Source organism: Peromyscus californicus, unplaced genomic scaffold (genome assembly GCF_007827085.1).
Source record: "Peromyscus californicus insignis strain IS unplaced genomic scaffold, ASM782708v3 Scaffold_5__1_contigs__length_169319896, whole genome shotgun sequence".
NCBI lineage: Eukaryota > Metazoa > Chordata > Mammalia > Rodentia > Cricetidae > Peromyscus > Peromyscus californicus.
Genome location: NW_026294573.1, coordinates 56,897,912 through 56,921,614, shown reverse-complemented (window position 1 = coordinate 56,921,614; position 23,703 = coordinate 56,897,912). Strand labels below are relative to the sequence as shown.

Here is a 23,703-nt window from a genome sequence, read left to right as displayed (position 1 = left end):
GTGCTAGGATTATGGGCATGAGTCACCATACCCAGCTTAGATGATAGTTTTGAGATTCTGTTTTGGAACCACCATCCTGGTTTCCATAGTAACTGCACCATTCTGCTAACTGGGGTGAGGTAGGATCCCAACAGAGCTTTAATCTGTATTTCCCTGATGGCTAAGGATGCTGTACATGTTTTCAAATATTCATTGGCGATTTGAATTTATTCTTTTGATCTGCTCATCTCATTAGCCTCCTTACCAATTGGGTATTTGAGGTTTCCTGCTCATTTTATTAGCCAACTTGCCAATTTGGTACTTGAGGTTTTCTTAACATTTAATGTTTTTAACTCTTTACAGATTGTGGATGTTGGCCAACTGTCAGATGTGTAATTGGCAAATGTTTTCTTCTATTTCTTAACCCATCTCTTTGTCTTATTGATGGCTTCCTCTGCTTTACAGAAGCCTTTAAATTTCATGCACTCCTCTTTTTACCAGCTTTGATACTGGTTTTCTATGCTATTAGGATCCTTTTAAGTTAATCTTGAAGTTTTTCCCTGTTTTTCTTTGGCAGTTTGAGAGCATCAGGCATCACATGGTCTTTAATCCATTTTGAATTGATTTTTGCACAGGGTGAGACATAGGAATTTAACTTCATATTTCTGTATCTGGATATCTAGTTTTCTTAGCATCATTTGCTGAAGAGGGTGTCTTTTCTCTAGTGTATGTTTTATAACCTTGTCAAAAATTAGGTGGTTGTAGTTATGTGGGTTTATTTCTGAGTTCTTTGTTCTAGTTCATTTATCCACATGTCTGGTTTTTGGTGCCAGTACCATGCTATTTTTGTAACTGTGGCTCTGTGACTATTTGGGGTCTTTTTGTGCTTCCATATAAATCTGTGAATTTTTCTCTAGTTCTATGATAAATGTTATTAGACTTTTTCTAAGGATTGTGTGGCGTCCGTAAACTGCTTTGGGTAATATAGGCATTTTCACACTGCTAATCTGTGAGCATGGGAGGTCTTTTCATTTTGTAGTATCATCAACTTCTTTCTTTGGTGTTTTAAAGTTTTTATTGTAGATGTTTTTCACCTCTTGAGTAGGTTTATTCCTAGGTTATTTATTTGAAGCTACCATGAGTGGAATTTTTTTTCTTGGCAAATTCACTATTGGTATATGGGACCATAATGAGTTATGTTGTTGTTTTGAGACAGTTTCATGTATTATAGGTTGGCCTTGCTCTTGCTATAAAGCTGAAGATGACCTTGTACTTCTGATCCTTCTGCCTCTACCTCCTGAGCTGAGTTCTGGAATTCAGGCATGCACCATCACACCCAGTTTGTGCAGTGCTGGAAATGGAATACAGGGCTTATTGCATGCTAGGTGAGCTCTCTACCAACTGAGATACATGCCCAGTTCCTGGCTTGCTCAGTTTTGTGTGTTCATTTTGTATCTTGCTACTTGTTTGAAAGTGGTGATCATATCTATTTCCATTTGGGATCTTTAGGATACTATAAGTAGAAGATAATGCTATCTACAAATGGGGATAATTTGATTTTTATATTCCTATTTACATCTCTTTTCTTATTAAGCATGGAGTGAGTGCGCAGTCTTGCCTCACTACTAATTTTAGAGGAAAAAATTCAGTATTTGTGCTGTGGATATCACTCTGTATAAATAAAATGCTGATTGGCCAGTAGCCAAGCAGGAAGTATAGGCAAGACAAAGAGAGAGGAGAATTCTGGGAAGTGGAAGGCTGAGTCAGGAGATGCCAGCCTGCCATCCAGGGAGCAGCATGTAACAGGCACACAGGTAAAGCCATGAAATACATGGCAACATATAGATGAACAGAAATGGGCTGAGTTTAAGTGTAAGAGCTGGTCAGTGGTAGGCCTGAGCAAATGGCTGAGCAGTTTTAAAAAATATTAGCCTGTGTGTGTTTATTTGGATCTGAGAGGCTGAGGCCCAGGCAGGACTGGAGATAACTCCAGCTACAGTATTTGTCCATTTAATGTAATGTTGGTTAGGGGTTTGTTGTATATAGCCTTTATTATATTAAGATGTGTTCCTTCTATTCCTACTTTCTTTAGGGCTTTTATCATGAAAAGGTTTTGGACTTACCAAATGTCTTTTCTGAGATCTTTATGTAATTTCTATTATGAAGTCTATTTGTGCACTGTTTCACACCTACTAGTATATTTTGAGCAATACTTGCATCCCTGGAATAAAACCACTTTGCCATAGCACATCTTCTGGTATGTTCTTGAACTCAGCTGGAGGGTATTTTATTGAGTTTTTTTGCATCTAAGTTCATCAGGGAAATTTGTCTATAGTTTTCTTTTGTGTGTGTTTTATCTATTTTGGATATTATGACAATACCAGCTTTGTAGAAAGAGTTTAATAGTGTTCTTTCCATTTATATTTTATTAAACAATTTGAGTAGCATTAATGTCAGCTCCTTGGAAAAGTGTTGGTAGAATTCAGTATTGAGTCTGTCTAGTCCTGGGTTTTTCTTTGTTGGAAGACTATTACTGATATAATCTCATTGCTTGTTAGAGATCTCTTCATAGTATTTATAGCTTCTTGATTTAATTTGGCAAGTCATAGGAATATATCAATTTATTCTATGTTTTCCAGATGGTGGTGCATGTCTTTAATCCTAACACTTGGAAGGCAGAGACAGGAGGATCTCTGTGAGTTCCAGGCCAGCCTGGTCTATAGAGTGAGTCTTAGGACAGCCAGAGCTGTTACACAGAGAAACCCTGTCTCAACAAAACAAACAAACAAACAAACAAACAAAAGAATACAAGTTATCAAAGTGTACTGTAATGATCCTCTAGAGTTCTTTGGAATCTATTTTTAAGCATTTATTTGTATTTGTGTGTGTGTGTGTGTGTGTGTGTGTGTGTGTGTGTGTGTGTGTGTGTGTGTATGCATGTGTTCAAGTCAAAGAACAAATTGCAGTAGTTGGTTGTTTCCTTCTACCATATGGGCCCCAGAAATTGAACTCAGGTTTTCAGGCTTGGCAGCATTTACCTCTTGAGATATCTAATTAGTCCCCAGAATCGAGTCTAATATTCCCCCGACCCCTTATCTCCAATTTTATAAATTGGAGTATCCTCTTCTTTTGGCTAATTTGGCTAAGGATTTGTTAACCTTATGTTTTTCAAAGAATGCTCTTGTTTTAGTCTCTGTTCTGTGCTTTCAGTGTTCATGTCACTGATGTCTGCCCTCATCCTTATGATTTCTTTTAATCTAGTCCTTTTGGGGTTGTCATACTCTTATTTTTCTGTGACCTTGAGGTTCATCCTTATTTAGTTGAGAGCTCATGATTTTTTAATGTAAGCATTCATAGCTATACACTTTTTTCTTAGGAATATGTTTGCTATATCCCAAAGGTTTTAATAAATTGTCCATTAATTTTCATTGGAGTCTATTAATTTTTCAACTACTTCTTGATTTCTTAAGTTAAACATTGGTCATTCAAGAGTGTGTTGTTCAATCTACCAGTATTTGTATTGTTTCTGTGTTTTCTTTTGCTATTGATTTCTGCTTTTATCCACTATAATCTGACAGGATATAACAAATTGCTTCAATATTTTTATGTAGATTTTTGAGACAAAATCTCATGAATCTCAGGCTGGCCTCAAAGTTGCTATGTAGCTAAGAATGATCTTTAATTCCTGATCTTCCAGCCTCCACCTGTTGAATGCTAGAATTTCAGGTATGGATGACCATACCTAGTTTATGTGCCATTAGTGGTCAAACCCGGGGCTTTATGTGTGTGTGCTAGGCAAGTACTCTACCAGCTGAGCTCCATCCCTAGCACCAATACTTTTACATTTTAAACATTTGCTTCATGGTCTAAAATATGATCTATTTTACAAAACATTCTAAAACTATTGGATGAAGTATTCTATAAATATCTGCTAAGTGCACATTGTCTGAAGTTTCTTTGTTGACTTCTAGTCTGAATGGTATTGATGAGAGTGTGGTGCTAAAGTCAAGGCCCACCTGTCCTTTTATATCCATTGATGTTTATTTTACAGAACGAGAAGCCCCTATATTTGGGGCAAATGTACTTACAAACATTATATCTTTTGAATGGTTTCTTTATCAGTTCAGATTAACTTTTGTTTGAAGTCTACTAAAGCAGTTATCAGAACAGCTGCACTGGCCTGTCTTTAATTTTTGTTTTCTTGATAAACCTCCATTCTTTCACTCTATTATTGTCTCACCATTGATGTGTGTTTCTTGGAGACAACAGAAGTTGGATCTTGTCTTTTAATCCATTAAGGAAGTCTGAATCTTTTAAATTAGAGAGTTAAGACCATCTTTATTAATGGTTATCACTGAGAGAGGTTTGCTAAAACTTGTAACTTAGTTAACTTTTCTGGTTAGTTGGGTGATTGTTTATGTTTTTCTTTCTTCTCTATTCATATTAGTGGTTTACTGGCATACAGTGTTGAACATGACGAATTCCTTCTTATTTCTCTTGGTTTCAACTTTTCCTCTCATGAAATTTATTATTTCCTATGCTCTCAATTGAGAATGTCTTTTTTCCTCCTCTGTACACAGTATTCATTTAAGCATCTCTTTTAGTGTTGTCTTGGTAGTTACCAGCTGCCCTAGTGGTGCTTGTCTTGAAATGTCCTTATTTCATTGTTATTTTTATAGATACCTTTGCTGGATAGAATGGTCCTGGTTGGCAGTTCCTTACTTTCAGGAACTCCTAGGGCTTCTGTTGAGAGGTCTCATGTTATCCTGATGAGTTTGCCTTTGTAGATGGGTTAGGGATTTTTTTTCTCTAACAGCTTTTAATACTCTTTTTTGTCCTTTTGGTGTGTTGAGTGTAACATTTTGTGGAAAGGTTATTTGGCCATGTCTATTAGAAGTTATAAATGCCTCTTGCGCTTAGATATCTATTTCTTTCCTAGATTTGAGGTAATTTCTCCTGAAATTTTATGAATTAGATGCCTCCATGCCTTTGGTTTTTAATTTCAGCTTTTTTATTCTATGAATGCTTACTTAGGTCTGAACTTCTGATTATATTCCAGGGTTCTTAGGTGTAGCAGTCATGTTCACACATTTATGGGTGAGTGTACCTGTGCATGTGCTCAGAACCCAGAGAAGAAAATTGGGTGTTCTTCTCTATCACTCTCTGCCTTATTCCTTGAAGAAAGGGTCTTGCATTGAACTGGAGCCAGGCTGATGGCCAGCATGCCCCAGAAATCTTCACGTCTCTCCACTCCACAGCACTGCATTGCATTCGTGTGCATGGTCACACCTGGCTTTTTTTTTTTTTTTTTTTTTTGGTTTTTCGAGACAGGGTTTCTCTGTGTAGCTTTGCGCCTTTCCTGGAACTCACTTGGTAGTCCAGGCTGGCCTCGAACTCACAGAGATCCGCCTGGCTCTGCCTCCCGAGTGCTGGGATTAAAGGCGTGCGCCACCACCGCCCGGCTGACACCTGGCTTTTGACATGGGTGCTAGGATCTACATTTAGTTCTTCCTGCTCAGGTAGCGAATGCTCTTACTCATCATGTCATCTCTCTAGTCTGAGTTTTTTCTAAAGCTGATATTTGAATGTAAATATTTTCTTTACTTTGTCTTCCACCCCTGATAGTCTTCCATCTAATCTATTGTCCTTTCCACTGGGTTTTTTTTAATTAGCTGAGTTTTTCTTTCATACATTCCCACCCATCTTACTTTTCACATTGAATTTCTCTTCAACATTGCAGATTTTCCCTCCTGTATTGCTGATTTTCTCATCCACTTTGAGACTTTTTAGGTCTGAGTTGGTCTCCTTACTTCATTCATCTCTTTACTTGTATCCTCTTTGAGGTCACTGATTATTTTTACAAGGAAATTTGGAATTCTTTATCCAATACTTTACCCATTCCAGGATCTTTGAATTCAGCAGTAGCAACATTTTAGGCTTCTCGTGCTTCCCTGTTACCATTTATTTGTCTATTGCTTGGGATGCCTCTTCTGATTTTATTTGGGATTCTTTCAAGCCTCAGAACAGAGAAAGCCAATTGCTTAGAATAGCAGCAGTGCGAACGTGAACAGGAAATGGAAGTGCACCTTAGATTAACGAGAGGTCACTCACATACCACCCAACAGACTGCCAGTTACCATAGGACGGAGAGTGGCAAAAATCCCCAAGAATGTGCTATGTAGTCAAAATTATGTAAAATTAGTATAAATGTAGAAATAGTTAATGAATGATATAAAGGGAGGGCCAGTGAAAGGGACAGTGGAGAAGCGGAGTTGAATAAAGGACAAAGAAGAATAGAAAAGGAAGCATGAAATTATGAAGGAAGCATGGAAAGCGAAGAAATAAACATTTTTTAGGGGTGAAAGAGATGGAACATTTGATCAGGTGCTTGTCTGAAAAATGTGAGTTTAGAGCCAGTAAAACCTGGGTGTGGTGGGCTGCATCTGTAACCCCAACCCTGGGGCGGCAGAGAGAGGAGGATCCTTTGACCTCACTGGTAACTCCATCTCAAAACTTAAGGTATGGGGTGATTTAGGAAGACACCAGATGTCACCCTCCACCCTCCACACACATAGGCACACACGGTCATGTGTAGCCCCACCCCCCACAAACACGTACACACACACTTTTAATTGAAAGATTGCCCAATAATGAAAACTGGATAAACAAAATTAGATCAATGTAAGAGAGGAAACAACAGCAAAAGCATAAGTGCTCTTAAGAATCAGATGAAGTCAAACATTACTAAAAGTGTAGTAAACTACAGAGGCACAAAGGCAAAAAAGGAAGAGTTTGCTTAATAATGAAAACTATATGAAGAAAATCAGAAGACTATCCAAAGAGGTTAATTTAAAAAGAAGAAAGGAAGTTGAAATCACCTCTTCTCTTTTATCCTGATTCTTCTCATCATACAGAGGCAGCTTCCAACCCGCCATTTCACTTTATCATGCCATTTCTCAATTTCTTTTAACATTTATGCTGTTATCCTTAGTTGATTTGTATTTTTTCTACCACACAAAAACTGTAATGTCTATTCTTATCCATGTTTCCATGTGCACAGGGTTGAAAGCTGTTCCAGGGAACATGTCCAGAAGTGGTTCTCATTTGCAGAGATCCTCTGAAAGAACCCAGTGAGCGGGTACTGTGTTCAGGAGTGCATAAAAACAGTGCACTCCCTCTGTCCATCTCCATGTACTCCCCCTGTGTGGACATCACCTGAGGATGTTGTCAGCCAGTTAGAGTTTACCAGTCTTAAAAGCCCACCATAGTTCATGATTGTTATGAAGGGGGTCTCAGGGAGACTTCAAGGGTGATTCTATCCTGGGAACCTCAGAACATGATCTTCTGACCCTGCCGTGTCCCTGAATGGAATACAATCTTGCTTTCCTCAAATCTCTGGAGTCTTGTCTATACGGACTTAACACATTTTCTTACATATATGCTAGCATATGTCTACTATCTATGACTGTCTTTGGGGTAAAGATAACTATGTAGCACCATCGCTAAGACAGAGGAATCCGGAGCCAGACAACCAGAGTTAAATCCTGTGTCTTCTGCCCAACAGTGTGTGACCTTGACTGAGTCCCAAATCTCTCTGTGTCTCAATACTCACAGCAAGGGGGAGAAAATAAGTTAAAACATGGAATAATTAGAGTAATAAATGGCATATTTTAAGCACCATGTAAATGTTAGCCCTTCTAGTCTCTTCATTCCAACCAGCATCAGAATTCCCCAAGCCTTCATTTCCTGTAAGGAGACAAGCATGTGATATATGCATTGTATTCTCTTCTCTGGGCCAGTCTCTCACATCTACAGGAGTCACACTCTGGACTGGAGTCAGCATGGGAGGGAGTGCTGTTTCTGTTCATGTTAGTGAATGATAGCGAATGAACTGACATGAGCCCTCTCTCAAAAGCATGTTAATCTAAGAGGTGGCAGTAGGTCTTAAGTGAATTCTCTTTTAAATTTCCAGTTCTTCCTCCTCAACCAGAAAACATCAAGATCTCCAACATCACTGACTCCACAGCTATGGTTTCTTGGACAATAGTGGACGGCTATTCGATTTCCTCCATTATCATCCGCTATAAGGTTCAGGGCAAAAATGAAGACCAGCACATTGACGTGAAGATCAAGAATGTCACCATCACTCAGTACCAGCTCAAGGGCCTAGAGCCAGAGACTACATACCAGGTGGATATTTTTGCTGAGAATAACATAGGCTCAAGCAACCCAGCCTTTTCTCATGAACTGATGACGCTTCCACAGTCCCAAGGTTGGTAGTAGACTGATATCTCATGGGGTACTTTTAGACAGAATCAGAGAATCCTGTCTTGAGATGTTTACTCCATATGTCTGTCATCATTCATTTATCCTAATAAGCTTTATCATCACTATATAATCCTTAAAATAAAATGTCTTGAGAAGGATCTCTACTGATCCATTTTCTGTTATTAAACTTAGAATTAATTAACCTCAAAGCATATCCCATCCAACAGTCTAAGAAAAATGTGAATAATATAAATTTCAATTTTGTGGAGAAAGAGGAATGCAGAATTTGCTTATGGGAAGCAGCTGCGTGGATACTTCAGTAGTAAGGGTTCCCTGCTATTCATTTTTTCTTGAGATGGATTCTTCTTTGATTTTCAATGACATTATGCTATTCTGAGTTTTCTTCTCCTTTTTTTTTTTGGTCTAATCTAAATCTAAAATAGTTGTAGGTACTAAATGTAAGCTAACTAAACTATTTGGACTATAGCTCTCTGAGATGGCTTGAGGCCCTCCCATAATGCCAAGTGCACTATGGCCACTGTTTGCAACTGGTAAAACCTATTGAATATAATTGCATGTTCTGGGGCTCAGCATCAATGTAGCCACGGCATGAAAACAGACTTCTCATCTGTGCAAACGGTGCCATATGACATTCTTCACTGACCTATACATGCAGAGGAATGTAGTCAGAGGTATCACAGGGAAAGGCAATGGTATACATTTGTAATTTGGGCTACATTTTACTTTTACGGAAGATATTATAGTTCTTAACTCTGTGGTCAGGGTCATATGTGGTTTTAAAATACAATAAAAGAAGCTACATAGTCACTGATTGTTGGGGGATGTCTTTCTGTATGCTGATGATTCTGGAATATCTTTTGAAATATCCAAGAAATGATGCATCCACCAAATTATGGATGGAAAATGTAGTTCTTCAATTTCGCTCTTTATCAGTGCTCATTTTTTATAAGTATTGTAGTTTGGTAAAGATATACAAAGGTTCTAGATGCAAGCTACGTATAAGAACGCAATGTGAACAATTTTAAACCAAGACGCAAGACCAAGCCCCTCACCACTCAGTGTTTCTATGATCAATACTGTGGGAGGCCGTTTTCAGGTTCCTTGTGGCTTTACCCAGCAGGTCTGCATAGAGAGGCTGATTGGACCACGGGCCAGAGTGCAGGTGTCTGTGATGGTTTGCACTTGGCTGTGCTGGGGGAGGAGGTCTTTTGCTCTATCCCTTGGCGTTTCTATAAATACCCTGGGGCAGAGATAGTCGGGGCTCATTGGAATAGGTTCCAGGTCCTCTTGAGGCTATCCTTTATTTTCTATTTGTTTATCTCTACACTCTAAATCCTTCTATCTAATATTTTCTGCTGCTCGCACTCAAGAAAACTGGGGAACTGTGGGGTTAGTGGGTAAATGCCCCACACAATACATAGAAGGAAAGATATAGAGTACTTTTAAGAAGTGGAATCATGGATAGTGGTGGTGCACCCCTTTAATCCCAGCACTTGGGAGGCAGAAGCAAGCAGATCTCCAGGAGTTGGAGGCCAGCCTGGTCTACAAAGCAGGTTCCAGGACAGCCAGAGCTACACAAAGAAACCATGTCTCAAAAACAAAACAAAACAAAACAACAAAAAAGAAGTGGGTTCATAATCCGTGTAGTGATTAATTGAAACATACCAAGTTTAATCTCATTGGGACATAAAGGAAAGATGTAGAAAGATTTAAAACAATCTTAAATGGATTATTTTGACATAAGGCCTGAATGTAAAGCTTTAAATTTTACTTTCTTGTTCTTTCCTAACTTCTGCCTTCAATAATCACCAGGTTTTCTCCACCCACTCTTTAAAAAAAGGGAAAATACAGAACAAGACAATATGTCCTATGGGCACTATGTCCCTATGTTGGCATCAGGACAGAGTTAAAGAGTTTCTAGAGAAACTGAGCTATGATTCACTAAAATTTAAACAACTAAATAGTGTTCATCTACATGGGCCCCTACTTGGAAGTAAAGTTTAACAAATGACATCAACAAATAGCCACTTTGAAAGCACATTTGTCAATCCTAGAGGTCTCGTAACAACCCTGTGAGTTAGACTCACTTCTACTGAGTTTAGAAATAACTGAGTATACCACAGGAAGCAGGTGGCAGGGCTGGGTGGTTATGTTCCCATGACACTGAGTCTTTCCCAAATGATAGTTTTGGCCCATCATCCACCTAAACTAACTCAGCTGCCTCACCTCTGCTTCCCTGCAGTCTCTGCAGACTTTGGAGGGGGAAAGATGCTGCTCATAGCCATCCTTGGGTCAGCTGGAATGACCTGCCTCACGGTGCTGTTGGCCTTCCTGATTATGTTGCAACTGAAGAGAGCAAATGTCCAAAGAAGAATGGCTCAGGCCTTCCAGAACGTGGTAGTATCTCACCTTTTTACTAGCTAATAAGCACAGGGCTACAGAGAGGGAGATCTTTGCTTTGAAGGTGTAGAGCAGCCAATAGCCCTATAGGCACGTTTCATTCTTTTCTTCCATCATACAATGGGAGGCAAATAGCAAGACTATGAAATTTCTTGTCCAAACCAGATGGGATTTGCAAGTGAAAAAGATACGCTTAATAAATACACAGAGGACTAAGACTAAAACAGGACTCCTCCCCAAAACGTGATAAGTCGATTGCCGGACAGCGTATTTCAGTAGGATGAATTACACATTTTCTGATAAAGGGCATGAGGAAAACCAGACCACAACATAATAGTTCATTTCCTAATTATGTGTGGCATTAAATGATTTTCCACATTTTCCCATTCTTAGTTTCCATTTCCTATTTCTCATCGCTCCCTCAATCCCATCACCCACTCCTATGTGTGAGAGTTATGTATGCATGTACTTTTTTTTCCCCTACAAACAATCTGTGGTCAGCATTTGTGCCACATGACATTGCACTTGACCAGCAGTCCTTTTGGAACACTAAAGCCCTGGGCATTTCCGAAGCTTATAGCTTCAAGGTCTGTAGAATAAATTTGTGCCCAATGCTGTTGATTTTGTATATGAAACACTGAACACAATGCCGTGCTTCTGATGAAATCTAACTCTTGTGTCTGAGTCCTCAAGATTCTCTTCCATGGAGGACAGAGGGAGTTCATTGTCTGATTCCATGCCAGAGCTGGTTCAACTCACAGTTACTGGAAAGGAAGGATGGGGGAGTGTGGTGATCTATTGGGGCAGGGCACTTTGAAGCTTTTCATGGTATCAGTGATCTGTCAAGAGACTGCTAGTTGCCACTTGAATTCAGGAGAACAAGGGCTGTGCTGGGTTTTGCTATAAGCACCAGTCATTCTGGGCTATGGTAGGCTCTACAATTTAAACTTGAGGATGAGAGAGCATGGGATAGTAGCAAGGAGAGACCAGGTCCAAGATGACATTGGGAAGAGCCTTACTAAGGCATGCCCTGTGACTGCCATGAGTTCCTTCTCCACTAGAACTACAAACTGATCTCTGCACAGCAGAGTGGGACGCAGACATGTCACCTATGGTGTCACCTCTCCTTCCTCGGCTTTGCAGGCACTGCTAATGGGCATGCTGCCACACACACAGCACTATAAGCAGCCGTTTCATCCGCATGGGCTTGTAAGACGGAACTCATTGCATCCCCATTCTAGGGTTAGATCTATGATTTATTTGCCACCTGGGTAGACACAAGCCAGAAGACATGATGCACCTTAGGATAACAAATGTCCTGAAAACAAACATGATAAGAAAAATATATATTTTTCCAGAGAGAAGAACCAGCTGTGCAGTTCAACTCAGGAACTCTGGCCCTAAACAGGAAGGCCAAAAACAACCCGGATCCCACAATTTATCCTGTGCTTGACTGGAATGACATCAAGTTCCAAGATGTGATTGGAGAGGGCAACTTTGGCCAGGTTCTGAAGGCACGCATCAAGAAGGATGGGTTACGGATGGATGCTGCCATCAAGAGGATGAAAGGTCAGTGGCTGGAAGACAGCCTTTCTCTGGGGATAGGAAACAGTCCTTTCCTGTTGAAATCTTCCCTTTGTGGCCACATATACATCAAACCAGAAGTTGCCCTCATATCAGATGTGGCCGTGTGTGTGCGCAGATGACAGTGTTGTTTCCTTTAAGGTGAAGCCTGAGGTAGATAGCATCAGGATTTGGATGTGAAGGACAGAAGTGGGAGCCACTCAAACACCAATGTGTTGGTTCCTGGGGATTTGGGAATGTTGGTGTTTTGCCATTTACTCCTCATTTGGGGGGAGGTGTCATTGTTTCTCATAAGGCTCATTCTTAAAATTGAGGGTGTATCAGAATCACCAAGAAGACTTGCTCAAAAACAGACCCATGTCCTGCCCCCACCCCCATCACCCTTATGTGTTCTCAGTTTTTGGTTTAGTAAGTCTGGACCAGGTCAGAGAATTTGCATCTATGTTTCCATTTGAGGCTGATTTTGTGGGTATTCATGCTTTTTGACCATGCAACTGAACAGTGAGAATTGACTTTCAATCTTCCACATGCCATGGTAGGATTATGACACCAGGAACTAAATCAAAATATTATCTCTCATCCATAAGTCTCTTTCTTTTCATTCCCCCACCCCTTTCTCTCTCTCTCTCTCTCTCTCTCTCTCTCTCTCTCTCTCTCTCTCTCTCTCTCTCTCTCTCTCCTTTGAGACAGGGTCTCACTGTGTATTCCAGACTGACCTGGAATTCAGTTTGTAACTAACCTAAAATTCAGGGCAATCCTCCTATCTCCAGAGTATAGGCATGAGCAGTGATATTTTAAGAATAAACACAAACAAACAAACAAACACTTGCTTAATGGCCAGAAATCCTCTTTCTGTTCTGCTTTTATCACAGAACGTTTAGGGAACACTGAAAACAGTAAGGAGGAAAGGGGATTTGGAGTAGAGACTTATGAAATCGGCTTTTATTGGCATCCTGCCTGAACCTGGTTCTCAATTTCATGTACTATGAAAATGTAAAGCCATTTAACTGTGTGCCGTGGCAGAAAATTTCCACAGGTAGAATAATACATTCTAGGGCAGTCACTGAACAATACACTAAATTTTAAGAAATCCCAAGGCATTGACTCTCAGGATCAAAGCTACAGTGAAGGTCCTGTGATAGGAATTGGGCATTGGGCCTGGGTATCCAGTGCATCCATATTACACATGGCCCTGACTCTGATCAGTTGGAACACTCTCTAAGCCTGTTCTAGTATACACTCATCCACCAGCACCCCTATCCCGATCATGCTTCTTTTCAAAAACCAACAACAGCACACTACCCTTTACTCAAAACTGACCAGTCAATTTGAGCATCAACCAGCAGTTTTCTCTCCTGTCCAAACCCGATAGTTCTCCTTCTCACTAAAATGCCACCAAAGAGACAGGACAGAAGAATAGAAAAGCTGCAGCTCAGTTTCCTGATTCTGCAGCAACTCCCAGACTACGTCCTTGGACGTTCTCATCCGGGCCTGATTTTGCTTGGGAGGGGGCATGGGTTAGTTGGTGGATACATTTTTGGTTGGAGTGCTGGTATCTAGCAAGTGAAGGTCGGGGATGTCACTGCACATCCTCCAAGGCTCAAAGCAGCTTCCAGTAACACTTAGCAGACCAGTCCTCTGTGGTGAGGTTGAGTAACACTGCTTTAGGCAGTAGACTTTTCCAAATGACTAATTGCTTCAGCAGTCTTAGGGCCCAAGACAAGACAGGTCCCTTTGGAAAGGTGTAATGAAGCAACATCACAACCCTTGGCTTTCTTTCCAGAATATGCCTCCAAAGATGATCACAGGGACTTCGCTGGAGAACTGGAGGTTCTTTGTAAACTCGGACACCACCCAAACATCATCAATCTCTTGGGAGCATGTGAACACCGAGGTAAGATGCTCCCACCCCTGGCAAATTTTAAAAGATAAAACAGGAACGTTCTGTAACAAAAGGAGGAAAGATAATAATCTTGAGAACATTACTTATTTCAAAGCTACAGTTCCAAGCTGCATATCTATCTGATGCCATTTATTGGACGGGCTGAAGTTAATTATCTTTGTGGAGGGTGGTGCTAAGGCTAGATCATTAGGTATCTGAGATGGTTTAGCTCTTAATGGTCAAGATACCCAGGACTTCTTCTCGCCCTTATCTTACTAACAAAGGGATTAAAAAAGTCCTACCATTACTATAGAAGTGCAGGAAGCCTTTACCATTAGAAAAAGTGGGGTTTTTGGTTCCTCTGAGTTGAATTTTTTGGCTTTGAGTCAATGTCTCACCATAGCCCAGTTTGGCATGGAACTCACTCTGTAACCCAGGCTAACTCTTCCTACACCAAGGAACTGGTGTTCTGAATTTTGAAGGCACTGACACCAGTAACGCACTGTGATGTGAAAGCATGGATACTGCTTAGGTTAAATCATGACATTAAGTTCATATATAACAGTGCTAGTTTTAGCCAGGGCATTTGTATTTCAGTTACGTTGTAGCTTTACAACTGTTTGGTGTTCCCATAGTTTTATACCTAGGAACTAAAATGATTCAAATGTTTGCTACTGTGCTGTATGTAATGAGGTGTGAAGGAAGTCACAGTAAAAAGTCTTTTATGAGTTTACCTCTGCATTAATGCTTTATGGGTTTCTAGTTCCCAGTCTATGCCTCCACAAAATGCCTCATGGAAAAGTTTGCTTCTATAAAACAGAAGGGCTCCATGCTGTACTTATTTATAAACTGGACAACCTTTTGTTGACTTTCTCAGCAAAAAACATCAACAATCAAAAGAGATGACTTCTATTTCCTCGATTTATTAAGCTAAAAATATGGGTGTTTTAAGTAATACATCATCCTATGATCCAATTAGGGTATAATTCTGAAAGCCAGATCACATCCCTTAGATTAAATAATGAGGTAATGACATTTGCCTTTGAGTTATTTCCTGGAAACAATAGTTGGTGTGGGACGGCAGTACATTCAAGGAAAAAAAAAAAGTCCAGGGCTGGAGAGATGGCTCAGGGGTTAAGAGCACTTGCTGCTCTTGCAGAAGGCTTGGCTTTGGTTCCCATGCCCACATGGCAGCTCACAACCTCCTGTAACTCCAGTTCCAGAGAGACTCTGACACCCTCTGCTGGTCTCCATGAATACCTACTCACATATGGTGTACATACATGCACTCAAGCATACACACATACATACATATAAGATTTTTTAAAAAGCCAGACAGCAACTGAAAATGTGTCTTAAAATTTTGTTTTTTATCACATTATCACATAATTGCTTGTATTTTGAGAAAGTGAGAAAGCACATTCATGGCAGATCTTAGATTTCCCTTTCCTTATGATATAATTGGGTTCAGTGTGGGAAGATTTTTCTTTTTTCTTTCTTTCAATTTCTGGCAGGTGGGGTGATAAGAATTTTAATTTCTTAAAATATCTAAGTTCAAATGCATTTGACATTTTAAAATGATGGTTTGGACATGCATGCATGTGTGTACACAAACATCCTTCAAAATTACTATTTTTTTTTTTACTGCTTTTTAACAACAAGTAAAAAAAACTAGGATAAAGCCAACACAACAAGACAGACTTTCTCTAGGAACTCTATTGTTTTATTTTATTCCCCTAAAGTTCAAGTTTTCTGATGTCTTTAAGCAAAATATAACTTGAAAAACTAGATCCCTGCCAGGCAGTTGCCTAAGGAATACTCAGTTACTTAGTGCGGTTTTAGGGCAAAGAGAGGCAAAGGAGAAAGTCATGTGGGGTGGCTCCTTCCTCTCTGGGCATTTCGCCATCGGTCCAATGTGGCTGGAGACACAGACCAGAATAACATCGCTGGCCTATGTTAGCTTCTTGATGAATACTGAATGAAGTTAACTGCACTCTGACAAAGGTGTCCTGTGGAGGAGGATGCTTTGAGTTCCTTGTCCTAGCATTAAGGAGTTGATGTAAGTTCACATTTGTAGCTACAGAGGAGAGGGAAAGAAAGACTGTGAATTCGGGGCTGGTCCCTTAGACAGCTGTGGGTCAGTCTCCCTCATCTCCCTCCTGTTCCTAACATCATTACTAGACATATCTCTTTCAATCAGAATGGAGTTTGTAAGCCCATTCCCAATACCATAGCACGTCTTGAAGATTCTACAGCTGTTCAGCCTGCATCAGATGACTCTCATCCCTTCCCTGCAGGCTACTTGTACCTTGCTATTGAGTATGCCCCACACGGAAACCTGCTGGACTTTCTGCGTAAGAGCCGAGTGCTAGAGACAGACCCTGCTTTTGCCATCGCCAACAGCACAGCTTCCACACTCTCTTCCCAGCAGCTCCTTCATTTCGCTGCAGATGTGGCCAGAGGGATGGACTACTTGAGCCAAAAACAGGTTTGTTCTGAGAACCTTGCTTTGGACCCCTTTCTGTGGGGTTTTCTCTGGAGGACCCTCATGCTTTTAGATAGTTTTCCATTATCCTTTCTCCTTAGGTTCCTTCTCGGTCTCTCTGAGTTAAGAAACCGATACTTTCCATCTGTATAGAAAGAATTCAATTCCCAATACCGACAGGATATTTCCCTAGAAAGTTTAAAACCATGTATTTAGTGAGATGCCCTGATCCTATCATACTGAGGCTTGCCTCTAAATTATGCCCAACAGCAGAGGCTATTGTCTGCATTGCCGTGGAAAGGCCCTGTACTTCCTCCCACCCTGAAATGATTCTCACAAGATGTGAGGAGTCCCTTGACAAATCTGCTGTCTGCGAGCTGTGAAAAGGTGCTTTAAGGGACCTGGAATCTGAAGATCTTTTAAAGGCCTTTTTTTTGTAGTGTCATTTCTTCTAAGTTCTTGCCCCAGAACTTTCTGCTAACAAAATGATGACAAGACCAAGTATTATACTGAAGATACATGACTCTTTGAAATTTTAGTTTATCCACAGGGACCTGGCTGCCAGAAACATTTTAGTTGGTGAGAACTATATAGCCAAAATAGCAGATTTTGGATTGTCACGAGGTCAAGAAGTATATGTGAAAAAGACTATGGTAAGTTCCAAGCACAGAGGGTCTCCCTGTCCCCCTAGAATGCCATTGCTCAGGGTGACTGATGCATCTGCCAGTGTCCTCATGGATATTGTGTGGCCTGGTCAGCATTCTTTTAGATTTGGGTTCCTAACATGATAGTGTTGTCACTGGGGACATATACAGTCAGCCCCCTTAGGAGGTTCTTGGTCTTGTTGATAAAATAACTTTAAAGTGGACCCAGAAGGGAACTCAAGGACAGCTCATTAAAGAGATGGGTGATGTCTGGAGTGTTAGGGTGAAGGTGTTGGAGAAAGGAAATGGAAGAGAAGGAGAGAAAAGGTTGCATCTTTAATTGTGTGCAAGTAGAAGATACACCCCAGAGGACAGTGTGGGCACTCTGAAAAAGAGAGTCAGGTGCCTAGGGCTTTGTTTCTTGTACGTTTTATTGGGAAGGGCAGAAAATTGTCCTCCAGAAGGTGACCCCTACTGTTTATTTGGTTGAGCCTTGCAGTCAGCTCAGAGTGGCTCCGCATGGCTAGACCTGAGGATACAGCTCAGCTGGGGGGTAACAACTGGCTGTATTCACTGTCAACACTTTACCTGAAGCTTTGTGGCCTGTGTAAAGTCCTGGCGTTGGTTAGTCTTTATCTGGCAATGTGTTGCAAGCAGTGGCTGGGCGTTCATTACTCACTGAAAGGCCACTCTGGGGAAGTAAGTTACAAAGAGCCTAGAGATTTCCTACTATGGTGCTTGACATCTGCCTTTCAATTTTTTAAAATCTCTCATCCATAATGATAATTTATTGATCACCAGTCATGTCATGTGTCTCAAAGGAAGCTGATAGAGGCTACCCATGTATCTCCAGGGTACTTTGAAGTAAGTGACGGAAGAAGCCTTTACCCTCTCCTTCCTGCCAATCCCCCCATCACGGTCTCTTCACAAATAAAGAGGCTTCATCATGTGGAGCCAGGCAATTGAATGTTCAAGCCTAGTGGTCAGGATGTTCTGTCTGTATCCAGTCTAAGCCTGATGAGCTTCCAGTCCCCGAGTCTGAACAGCAAACAGGGCTGGGAAACAAAAAACCTAGGAACCCATGAGGGAAGTTTACTGCCACAAGAAGGCCCCCTACAGAAGTATGTAACTTGCAAAGGCCTTGCTATGATTGCCCTCTCAGTAAAAGATATATCCACTCAACCTAAATCAAAGCTAATTAAACCACTCTTTCCTAGTGATGCTCACTCTACCAAACAAAATTTTATATTCAAATACAAGATAAGAATAGAATGGAACCATGCAGTATTCGATGCAGAGAGAAATCAGATTGATTCACCTTTGTTGCCCGCTCAAGAATAACAAGGCCCTGAATGCCATGTCCCTGAACACCCATCACACTGATGACACATTCCCTAGGTGGGCAGAACACCCATAGGTAGGGCAGGGGCAAGCCCTGCCGCGGCCACCATACCTGCCAGTCTTCTCTGGTGGCTTGGGTATGCCTCTCCCAGCTCTGCTGACCATCTCTAGGACTCACTTTCCTGGGACGTCTCCACTTGTCCTGAGAGGGTCTTTTTGAGTCTGTGCCTCTGGCCTCTTAACAAGGCTCAGGGCTCTGCATTAGCCTCAAACACGCTTCCCTTCCTCTTCATAATACATGTTTCAGTTACTAACAGAGGAGAAAATACTCTTTTCTAAAAAGGAAAGCAGCTCCACATAGTCACTTCGACACACTTTTCTTATCAGTGGCTCCATTGCTCATTATTCCTATATCTACATAGTTACAAGTCCAGGTGTCATTTTAAATCTTCTACTCCTGTTTTTGAGGAGCTTGTAAAGTGGAGCCTTACTTGTCCCCACATGGCCCTTTTGTCTTGCTTCAGCTCCCTGAGGACGGGCTTCTGGATCAGCATTTCCCTGGTTCCATCAGATGTTGCCCCATCTAGTGCAATGTTTCTCCTTAAAGACAGGTGTAGCTGGAGAGTTTCTCTCCAGCTCCCGCCAAGCCCTAGCAGTCCTGCAGCCCACTTATAAAATAAACACACAGATGCTTATATTATTTAAACTGTTTGGCCTAATGGCTCAGGCTTCTTGCTATCTAGTTCCTATATCTCAAATTAACCCATATCTATTAGTCTATAAGTTGCCACGTGGCTCATGGCTTACCAGTACGTTACATCTCACTTGTCATGGCGATGGCTTGCAGCGTCTTTCTGACTCCACCTTCCTGTTCCCCCAATTCTCCTCTATGCTAGTCCTGCCTATACTTCCTGCCTGGCTACTGGCCAATCAGCGTTTTATTTATCAATCAATCATAGCAACATATATTTACAGCATACAGGGCATCCCACAGCAGATGGGGAGAGCTGACACTTGCCCACATCGTCCTGCTCCCCAGTTCCTCACACTAGTTCCCAGAATCCTCCTCCTTGCCTCACTCTGGCATTTGGTGGTTTGCAGTCTCAGGTGAGGGCTTGAGAGGGTATGCATTGGGTGATGTTTAGCTTCATGGCCCGAAATTCCATTTGGATGCCTTTCTCAGATCCTCAGCGATAGTACTTCTTGGCTTGACATCTCATAAAGGGCAAAGATGTCTCTCAGAGCTCAGGAGGCAGGGATGCTGCTGGGGTAGAGCAGGCAGGACTAGATTCTGTCTCTCAAAAGTGGAGTAAAGTATGTCGCAGTAACACAGACTGGGAACAAAAGGTAAGGTAATAGCAGGGGAAGGGAGGGTTGGAGAGGAGAAAACCAGGTGCTGGGAAGAGAGATGCCACCAATCGGCAGAATGGCTGCTTTCTCCGGTCCAGTCTAAATCGGTGGTTTGTACCTTACACTCATCAGTGAAACTTTAGAAAAATAAATGCAGAATCCTACCTTCTAGACATCGGCAGCTTTACAGTATCAGGCATGAATTCCCTCCTTTGTCGTAAGACTCAAATCCAATTAAAAGGTAGTTAGTCACCCCCAGAGTCCTGTCACTATCACATCAATTGGACGGCCAGTATTATAGCACATGCAAGTTCCAGACCTGGGTAAGTCCACTGATGTCTTTTCTCCCCTAGCAGCCTTTGAATTACCTTTTAGCACTATGTAAACTAGTCAGCGAAGTTCTAGCTTTATTTCTCCGAGTCCTACAGCTGAGTGTGCTGAGTCTTCAGCAGAAGGGTCTTTTAGTCCAGCTATGGGGACAACCGAGAACAATGGCAGTAGCCAACGTTGTTTTCAGAGTGGCTGGGACTTCCCTGACCAATAACTCATAAGGAGGCATCCCATAGTTGGCACTAAGATTTTCATTTAAGTCTTCTGGGGGGAGCATTGTCCACCCACGCAGGGCTGCTCTGTTCAAACTCCTTTCGAATTATATTTTTTATTTAGTGTTACAACATAGTGTATTCTCATAACAATTTTTATTTTGGTCAATCTGATCCCTTCCCCCCCATCCCCCATCCTTTCTTTTACACCTTACACTCTCAGTTTTTCCTCCCTTCTATTTTCATAATCACATGGGTTCTACTCTCCCCTCCCCATTTGAAGGCCTTTTCCTGTCCCCACTTGCATGTGCCAGTTTTAGCTTCCTGTCCTGTACAGACACTCCAAATTAAACACACAAATCTAAAATTCAAAGCTAGGATCCAGGTGTTTATCTTTCTGGGTCTATTGTTTTTTTCTCAACCCTCATAGTAATTATACTGTTGAAAGCATTACTATGAACCACACAAAGCAATTTGATGTTGCGCTATCATTAATAGACAACAGCCATCATCTCACTGATTTATTATGAGGCCATTTATAATAATAGTTGGTTCAGGGATAACAGTAAGACTTAGCCGGTACTTTCAGGATAAAGTCCCCAGATAAGCACGAATTAGCAACTACAACAGTTCAATTGCACAAGGTACAGGAACTCATGTGTGTGGAAGCACAGAGAAGGCTGAACCAACTCTGAGGGTGGTCATGGAGGGTTTCCTGGAGGAGGCAAGCTCCTGAGTATCATAGAGAATGTTGAGCAGATATTGGATATGAAGATGAACTCCATGAGCTGGAGGACAGGGCTGATACAGAAGTCTAGAGTCAAAGGAGAGCAATAAGACCTTGGGGATTAAATAATACAGCAAGGAAGGGGATTCAAGTTCAAGGTTGGAGGAGGTAGCAGGGATAATGTCTTGAGGCTCCTTGAACTCCAGTCAAAGGTTTTAAAAGTCAGGTAAGGACTTGTGATCTTAGGACATAGATGCTAAAGAACGCAGTTTAAGATAAAGATCCACATACTTAAAGTAGCCATTTAGAACAATCATTCTGTGTAGAGAACAGGCCGATAAAGGGCAAGGTCTATTAGGTAGAGAGCTCACTGAAGAGGATACTATTGCCAGGCAAGGGCTGAATCAAGATGACAGAGACAGCGAAAGTGGACAGAGCCCAAAGAAACCAAACAGAAAACCTGGAAGCACGTACGGAACCTGGGTAGCATGCCAAAGCCTGTGGGGTGGAGAGGAAAGAGAGCACTTGATGTGACTGTGCTTTCCATTCCTGGCTGCGATGCAAGAGTGAGCTGGAGGAGCAGGTGGGAGACGAACCCAGGTTGACATAGAAAGAAGGGGAGTGTGAGCGTGAGGGAGAATGTGGGGTACCTGGGGAGATGGAGAACATTTTGGAACCTGAGCCTAAAATACAGAATCCTCACTTGTGACGAAGGACTGAGAGAGGACTGCACAGTTAGAATCACTCTTGGATGGGAGGAGGTGATCTCTAGAAGAGCAGCCTGGGAGAATGCCTGCAGAGGCAGGTTAAGGAAAATCCTCAAAGCCTTCTGATTTTATAGGTTGATGGGGCACTATTGAAACTTTGGGCATATCACTGGGGGGGAGTAGATCTCTTAACAGTGAGCCATACAATCACTGGGTTGCCTAGGAAGCTCCCAAATCACAGAGAATTTGAGGGAAGTAGGAACAAACCTCCAAAGGTTCACAGTATCCAGGTTATATCTTGTTTTACCCAGCCTGGACACAGTAAGACAACAAATGATCTATTACTTGTGGCCTAAGATATTTCCCTTCCCCATCCAGCAGATGCTTAAGGAAGCCCAGACATTCCACCTCTGGAAACTATCCATTGCCTCTCCTAAAGTGGTTTTCCAATTCAGCCCTTGTCACTTGTCCCCATTTTCCCCTTTCATATTACAGTTACATATTCTCAATTTCTGTGCTTATCCCCTGTTTAAACACCTGTGTGTGTCCCTAAAAGTCACAAGGTGACCAGGTGAATAGCTGAATGACTACCAAATGTGCACATTCACATAGACTGACTCACATCAGACTCCCTAGGATAAGGCTTACCCTATTTGCATGTCTTTGAATCTGAACACATGTCTGTGGGTGGAAATTCACACACAAAGGCTTCATGGGTCTGTTGTGCCTTATGTCTGGAATTCTAAACACAAAGCCCTTCCTGTCTAAGTGATATCTCACTTGGTTCTCTCTAGGGAAGGCTCCCAGTGCGCTGGATGGCAATTGAGTCGCTGAACTATAGTGTCTATACAACCAACAGTGATGTGTAAGTATGTGCCTTACCACTAAGGAGTTTTTCTTAGAAAAGTATATATATTTGGGAGAAGTTCTAAAGAGAAATGGGGACACCCTGTACCCCTGAGAAGGAAATAAACTCAAAGGAAATGAAGCCATAGAGTGGAAGTTTCTAGTGTAAAATCACAGGTGTCAGGTTTGAGGGTATCTTCGCCCATCAAATACAGACTTCAGGCGATGAATTCATGACCTCTAAAGAGAGAAAGGGCATAGGGGATTCCCCATGATTCCATTCCCTGGACCTAAAGCTGCCATAGTAGTAGGGGCCATGTCTTCCTGCAGCCTTCATGACAAGTCATCTTGCCTTGTACACTCTTTGCAGGAGGAGAAAGTGCGGCCATCAGGGTGGGGATGCTTGTCCCAGAGGCCTTACTGAGGTCTGAGGGAGGAGGAGAGTGGCATTCACTGTGTTCTCACTGCGGCCAAGCCCATCACCGGGGTCTCCCCACTTTTGGGAGAATATTCTTAGGGGTTCCATATGTCCAGTAGTTTATAGTGACCATTATAAAACTGTCCAAGTATTAGACAGCAGAGGAAGGACTCAACTTCCATCTACCTGGCATGGAATTCATTGTCTTCCACAGCAGCATCTTGCATTCTCTACTGGGTTAAGAGATTTGGAGAAGTGAGTCACTTTCCCACTGTAGCCCTCTATAGACCTAAGAGTATGCTGTGTGTCAGGCCTCACCCTGGAAAGCATCCTATTAGCATTTCCTCTTTTGATAAAAGGTTTCTTGATAGGTTTTATGGGGCAGAAACCTGAGTGGTCACCCTAGTAGCTGATCATTTGTTTTATTTTGTTCCTCCTGCAGATGGTCCTATGGTGTATTGCTCTGGGAGATTGTTAGCTTAGGTGAGTATTTAATTTACCCATTAGGC

General features: G+C 41.7%; 1 protein-coding gene across 3 annotated transcripts in view; it reads left to right on the top strand.

The window, feature by feature from the left end:
• The window catches only part of Tek (TEK receptor tyrosine kinase), a 120,071-nt gene that overhangs the window by 86,853 nt on the left and 9,515 nt on the right, over positions 1-23,703 (top strand). For 2 of the 3 annotated variants that reach the window (XM_052717681.1, XM_052717684.1), the window contains exons 13-20: positions 7,952-8,251; positions 10,511-10,665; positions 12,027-12,237; positions 14,036-14,146; positions 16,432-16,622; positions 17,159-17,272; positions 22,725-22,795; positions 23,637-23,677. In XM_052717681.1, the coding sequence (XP_052573641.1) occupies positions 7,952-8,251; positions 10,511-10,665; positions 12,027-12,237; positions 14,036-14,146; positions 16,432-16,622; positions 17,159-17,272; positions 22,725-22,795; positions 23,637-23,677 (1,194 nt within the window). The remainder of the gene's footprint in view (positions 1-7,951; positions 8,252-10,510; positions 10,666-12,026; positions 12,238-14,035; positions 14,147-16,431; positions 16,623-17,158; positions 17,273-22,724; positions 22,796-23,636; positions 23,678-23,703) is intronic. The other variant, XM_052717682.1, reaches the window with a different exon arrangement.